The following is a 7,527-nucleotide window of genomic DNA, read 5'->3' as shown; positions in this document are numbered from 1 at the left end:
GCGCAGTGACAATACAGACATTTCATACACACGAGTGTAACTCCGCTGACCTGCCTTTCGACCAGTGCTGGACCCATTTATAATGAGTCAGCCACCATCACCCTGTGAGCACACCCCCCCCAGTCTTTTACTGTTGTTGAAAACAAGTGGAGGTGCTTTCTTAGAGATGGTTTTTTTTAATATATCCTAGGCTATTTATTTCAGATAATTTTCATTTAAACATGTATTTTAGCTGTATCCTTTGACAATACATTTTGTTATGGTTAAAATCAACAAATAATCGTGATTAGCAATTTGGCCATAATCGTGCAGCCCTACATTTTTGACATGTGTTTTTCTGGATTTTCTTGTTGTTATTCTGTCTCTTGCTGTTCAAATAAATCTACCATTACAATTATAGGCTGATCATTTCTTTGTCAGTGGGCAAATGTACAAAATCCGCAGGAAATCAAATAATATTTTCTCTTCACTGTAGATAGATAGATAGATAGATAGATAGATAGATAGATAGATAGATATCCAACAGCAACAAGTCATATCCAACAGCAGGTGACTTCATGTAGATATTTAAATATTTTTTATTGCACTCTTTATTGCACTCATCTCTCTATATTGCCTCTGTTTAGAGTATTTATATATTAGTGTGTATATATTGTTTGTTTGTTGGTTTGTCTTGAATGTGTAAGCACATTGTGAGCAACTATACTCCAAAAGAAAATTCCTCGTATGTGTCTTCATACCAGGTCAATAAAGCTGATTTTGATTTTGATTCTGATATTACAATGCTGCAACTCTTCCCATTTTGACTCTTCAACCCCACACCTTCTGCCAGCTAGGCTTTTACGCATCCCTAGACACACCATTGCTCAACAACCCCGCCCGCCCAGCCAAGCATACACCCACTGAGCCCTCTCTGCTCACCTCAGCTGACCTGGTCTGCCTGCACGCTCAGTCCTCTCAATAGCTCTGCTGGAGTGACCTGCTTAGAGAAATCAGCTAAAAAGCTTCAGTCAACCAATCCCCTTCTCCTGCTATGGTAACCTATTCAGACATTGTATCTGATGACGCACATTAGCACATATAATAAGAGATGACATCTATACTGAGGTTGGTGTCGTCATGATTAAACTGGAAGGCAGGCAAAGGTGAGGAAAATACGATAATAAATATTGCCTGTAATGCCCGGCACCATGGTAACTTTAAACAGTATATCAAAGTGAGGTTTCTGCAGTAGAATAAGTATGAGGGGGACGAGGGGCTGAACACATTTTAGGTTTATAGGCAAATCGTGAATTTTTTTATAATTTTGTCAATGAATTACAGATGAAAAAACTGCAGAATATCACATTGCATTCATTTCAATACAACAAGATAGCATTTTCAAATTCAGTCTTTTAATTCCCACCAGTCTGCGTGTCAGAGAGGATGTAGTTCTGCTGAGTGGGTGAATTATCATAATGTATTCCGAAGAAAAGGCATGGAGAGGGAACACAGAGATCATTGGGACTTTCTCAATGTCTGGCTCCCCAGGCATTTGACATCGGACACCAGCGTCTTTGTGAAAAGATAATCTCCTCCTATGAAATTATGTGAAATACTGGACCATAAAATCAGTTTCATGCCTGTTATAAAATCTTAAAATGCTTGGTGAGGCATTCATATAATTGGTCATTAACCTCCACAAGCCCTCCAGAAGCACCATTGTCCTTGCTAACTCCCACTGGTTTTGTCTAATACCAATATTTCACGTTGACATTGGCCAAATATCCTACATTCTACGCACAAAACCACCACTGTCGCCTTGCATAGTATAGGAGAAAAGTCGGCGCGTATTTCTCCCTAGTACAAAAAGATACCGCCCTGTTCTTTCTGCTCGTTGATAAAATTAACAAGGGGAATGTTTCCCAGATACAAAGTTATAAAATTGCAAATGACTTTGCCTTGAGTTATTCCAAGAAAGTATGAACTTTGATGAAAGCTGATTTTTTGGGGGAAGATGTCTTTTGTTCTACTCTGGCAACAGGCACACCGCTGTGCTCGAACCCCTGACAAAACAAGTGGGCGGATGTGACTCCCATCATCAGTGCAAAGGTATAAATCAAAGAACACACTGCAGGTCTTTGTAACAGCTATATCTGCTTCAAAATGACTCATAAGGCTAACTAGATTCCATGGCAACTTGTTCTCTGACCCTTGAAATGCAGTTGCGACACATTGTAACAGTTATCTTCCTGCAGCATGCGACCTCTTGGCCAGTGTGGGAGACATCAGAGGCAATAAAATCCACCATATATCACTGGCTGACCATGTCTAGGCTAGCGTCTGTTACAAGAATGAGGAAGTAACGACTTGGGTTACGGGAACGGGCCAGAGCAAAGGGACAATGCCTCAACTATATCAATGAGGTTTGCACAGACTTCCATTTTTTTTATAAAAGGCAATACCAATATTTATGTTCAGAAACCTAGATTCAAATTGAAATAGTTTGGAAAGTTACTTGTAAATCTTTTATATTCAGCAAGGATTTGTATTTAGTTAGGCTAAACAATATAGTCTATCTCCTTTTTTAGTGTACCCAAATCAAAACAGTTTCACATAATTCAGAGATGAGACCATAGTAGAAACTAGAAAAGGCCATCTGAAGAAAATATAAATACGCTTGCTTACGCTGGAAATCACAGGTGCAAACACTACAAAAAGTTATAATATAATAATAAAATATCTTGAAATGTTAATTGTTTGCATCAGAAAGGTTGCATGGGAGTTGCTGTTTCAGTTGAAGCACTGACGGGGATTGAAGTGTGTTTTGAAGTGCGTTTGGAAGTGTAATCGTTGAAAGCATTTACATTTTTAGTTTCAAGTTTTTCCCTGTAGACAGTTGAATCGACAGTTTGCATGCAGGGACTGCAGGTGAACCAACATTTGAAGCACAAGCCCTAAAGCAGTTGAACTGTAAACGATGAAAGCAGGTAAAATTTTAGCTGAAGTGGAGTGGCAGAGATACTTTAAGCACACTGTAAAAAAGGAGTGACAGCAGTTAAAATCTCAGTTGGAGTGTTTTCATTTTGCAGTTGAAGAGCGAATATTAATAACCTTTAATTGTCTGGTAAAATGTTTGTGAACTGCAATGACACTATACCTTTGGAACGCATTGCTAAGGACAGGCTGTGACAGTGAGTTTGTAAGAAGCGCCTATAGAGTGTTTGCCCTTCAAACAAACCATTTAACATTCTTCACTCCCAATCCCGTTCTATTATGCCAAAAACTGGCTTTGTTAGAACTCACACACAGGCAATGTGACATAATGTGCACAAGAGATAGATCTCCAAAAATTGAAGGTGACACTCTGAATTGGTCGTCATTAAGGTAAGATTGTTCTTGTTCTCTAGTGGGAGAGTTAAAGGCGGCTTACTTCTATAGGAGACAATTTTCGCAGTAAATCCCTCCTATTACCTTCCCCTCTCCTGAATAACTTAGTTGCCCTTGATAACACAAGCCTGGGACCATATCCCCACTTTCCCTCCATTGCTGACCAATTTTAGCCGGCATACGTTGATTTGTGGAGGGGGTTGGTGAGCAGAAGTGTACCTTTTGTCTCTTCCGGAGAGTGAAGTTCTTCCACAGGAGCAGAGTGAATTGCGTCAGGAGACCCATTACGGCTTATCCTGGCAATATCCTGCCAAAGCGTCGCTATGGCAACTGGCCCACTTAATAAACCCTGGAGGGAATAAAAAGCAGAGTTTGGTTTTAATACAGAGGAGCAATGCATCTTGGGGGAGTGCCACTAATCATTCACTTCCCCGGCCTTGGGGCTTACGGTGCAGCACCTGTTCGAAGAATTATTATCACCTACACTCAGCAAATCTCAAGACTGGTCACACGTGGAGGTTGTGCAGTTTACATCTACAGTATAAGAATCTTTATTAAATACCATGTGGTTGTTTTAGTTAATGTACTGCCTATAAAACTATTAGGTCAAAATCCAAATCTCTTTTCTTTTTTCTTCCAAAGGGGGATGAGGCTATGTAAACTGTGTCTCATTAAACACCACTGTGCTACACAATCTGTCAATTATTTGGGTTTTTTTGGTGAAAAACTTCATGGACAACTGCTTTACTTTTCATGTGGATAAAAGATTGCTGTTAAATATTTTATTGCAGGTTTTACAAGCCACAGAACACTGATCACACAGATAATAAACAAATAGATCTGCAGTGGCATTTTTACACGGCAACATCAAGTATGACCTTTTTAAACCTCCACAACCACTGACAAAGTCTCTTCTCTGACTGCAGTTCATTCGATGGCCCAGCCGGGAGGTCCCTTTTATTACTAACAATGTTAGTTGCTTTTAAAATCCAATTATACAATTAAGAGTTTTACCAATTTACAGTTGCCATTTAAAAAGACATTCTCTCTGTAAACAGAATAAAATGTTAAATTTGATTACATTTGTACAGGTAGTTGGGAGTTGTTGGGTCTACTCCATTGCAACACAAACAGTTTGACATACACTGAATATAATACTCAATATGCAAATATAAATTTGTAATATATCAAAAGATACATTTGAATGTAAGCATACACACACACACACATATGTATCTATATGTGTATGTGTATATACACATATAGAAAAAATATATCGTATGGTAACACCTATTAACATACTAGTGGTTCAATTAACTTGAAAACAAATATATTATTTGCTATATTATATCATTAACTTCAAATTTATTTAATGTATGTGAATACTGTATTTTAGATATTGATATATATCTCACATACACATATATATATACATATATATGCATATATACACATATATATCTACACATATATATACATATATATACATATATATGTACATATATATACACATATATATACATATACACATATATACATATACACCGGCCACTTTATTAAGTACACCTGTCCAACTGCTCGTTAACACTTCATTTCTAAGCAGCCAATCACATGGCGGCAACTCAGTGCATTTAGGCATGTAGACATGGTCAAGAGAATCTCCTGCAGTTCAAACCGAGCATCAGTATGGGGAAGAAAGGTGATTTGAGTGACTTTGAACGTGGCATGATTGTTGGTGCCAGAAGGGCTGGTCTGAGTATTTCAGAAACTGCTAATCTACTGGGATTTTCACGCACAACCATCTCTAGGGTTTACAGAGAATGGTCCGAAAAAGAAAAAACATCCAGTGAGCGGCAGTCTGTGGGCGGAAATGCCTTGTTGATGCCAGAGGTCAGAGGAGAATGGCCAGACTGGTTCGAGCTGATAGAAGAGCAACAGTGACTCAAATAACCACCCGTTACAACCAAGGTGGGCAGAAGAGCATCTCTGAACGCACAGTACGTCGAACTTTGAGGCAGATGGGCTACAGCAGCAGAAGACCACATCGGGTGCCACTCCTTTAGCTAAGAACAGGAAACTGAGACTACAATTTGCACAAGCTCATCGAAATTGGACAATAGAAGATTGGAAAAACGTTGCCTGGTCGATGAGTCTCGATTTCTGCTGCGACAGTGGATGGTAGGGTCAGAATTTGGCGTCTACAACATGAAAGCATGGATCCATCCTGCCTTGTATCAACGGTTCAGGCTGGTGGTGGTGGTGGTGGTGTCATGGTGTGGGGAATATTTTCTTGGCACTCTTTGGGCCCCTTGGTACCAATTGAGCATCGTTGCAACGCCACAGCCTACCTGAGTATTGTTGCTGACCATGTCACACCTTTAGACATAATGTACCCAACTTCTGTGGCTACTTTCAGCAGGATAATGCGCCATGTCATAAAGCTGGAATCATCACAGAAGGTTTCTTGAAACATGACAATGAGTTCGCTGTACTCAAATGGCCTCCACAGTCACCAGATCTCAATACAATAGAGCATCTTTGGTATGTGGTGGAACGGGAGATTCGCATCAGTATGTGCAGCGACAAATCTGCGGCAACTGTGTGATGCCATCATGTCAATATGGACCAAACTCCCTGAGGAATGCTTCCAGCACCTTGTTGAATCATACCACGAGAATTGAGGCAGTTCTGAAGGCAAAAGGGGGTCCACACCGTTACTAGCATGGGGTACCTAATAAAGTGGACATACATACATATACACTTTACACATATATACATATATACATATACACATATACACATATATACATATACACATACACATATATACATATACACATACACATATATACATATACACATTATATATATATATATATATACACATATATACATATACACATATACATATACACATATACCATATATATACATTAAACATATCTACATATATATATACTACACATATATACATATAACATATATACATACATATACATATATATCAACACAATATACATATACATATACATAACATTACATATATACATATACATATATACATAATATACATATAACATAATACATATATACTATATATATATCTATATACACACACACACACACACACACACACACACACACACACAGTATTTTTGTCACTGCTTGTTGTGGAGTGAAAGTTACATGTGAGAGCATGTGTAGGAGTACAAGTTTGAGTATACACAATTACAAATGCAAGGATAGCTTTTAACTCTTAAAACCATTCAAAGAATAGATAGTTATTTAATGACCAAGGTGTGTTACCTAACTGTGTTCCATGTTGTGGAGCACTTCAGCTGATGCTCTGTGGAGACTTTTAAGATTAGAGGATGTGAACTAGAGGGGTCATGTGGGGCTGGGGTTTTTAGCCCAAGGGCAGTCTGACAAATGTGCTACCTTTTAATGCTCCATTTCCTCTTTCTGTACAGGTTCCATTTTCCCTCTGTGTGTTTACATTATTTACTGCTACTTCATGGATGTTTTATTTACTGTCATGGGAAAGCTGAGACTACCTCGCCTACAAATGGCAAAATAAGCGCTCTAATGGATGCTCAAGGCAATTCAATAATCTATTACAGAAGGTGTGTAAGATATAACTGAGGAAGCATACACTTTGCTGAACACATTGTTGTTATTGGCAATGCTAATTTGTACTGTTGTATAGGCCAACTGCATTAAATATGTTCTTTAGATATCAAATTCCCCGTTTTCTACATTTACCAGAGACTGCTGTAGGTTGAATGTACTGTCATTACACCACCTCCACCCCAGCAGTTTTTCTTGTAGTAAATGTATTAACACTCAACTCCATCAAATGATTGTATAATTGAGTAGGTGCTGCATTGCTTTGCACAGCTTTCAAGCTTTGTCTTTTGAAACATGTAATACGCAAGAGAAGGACTGCTTGGTACCACCTCCACTCTGAAATCACGTCAAGCATGAAGGGTAAACAACATCTCTAAGGAAATAGTCAACCCATACGTCAAAAGTGTGTGTGCGTGAGTTGAGTTGGTGTCTGAGAAAAGAGATGTGCCTGAGATGTGTTGAGTGTGTGTGTGTGTGTGTGTTGAGTGTGAGTGTGAGTGTGAGTGTGAGTGTGAGTGTGTGTGTGTGTGT

The 7,527-nt window shown here is 38.7% G+C and overlaps 1 protein-coding gene across 7 annotated transcripts in view; it reads right to left on the bottom strand.

The window, feature by feature from the left end:
• LOC116707246 (phospholipid-transporting ATPase ABCA1) overlaps positions 1–7,527 on the bottom strand; it is a 198,336-nt gene that overhangs the window by 143,192 nt on the left and 47,617 nt on the right. For all 7 annotated transcript variants that reach the window (XM_032544513.1, XM_032544514.1, XM_032544515.1 and 4 more), the window contains one exon: positions 3,589–3,718. In XM_032544513.1, coding sequence (XP_032400404.1) covers positions 3,589–3,654 — 66 coding nt within the window. In that variant the 5' untranslated portion in view covers positions 3,655–3,718. The remainder of the gene's footprint in view (positions 1–3,588; positions 3,719–7,527) is intronic.

Source organism: Etheostoma spectabile, chromosome 19 (genome assembly GCF_008692095.1).
Source record: "Etheostoma spectabile isolate EspeVRDwgs_2016 chromosome 19, UIUC_Espe_1.0, whole genome shotgun sequence".
NCBI lineage: Eukaryota > Metazoa > Chordata > Actinopteri > Perciformes > Percidae > Etheostoma > Etheostoma spectabile.
This window is presented reverse-complemented; position numbering and strand designations above follow the sequence as displayed.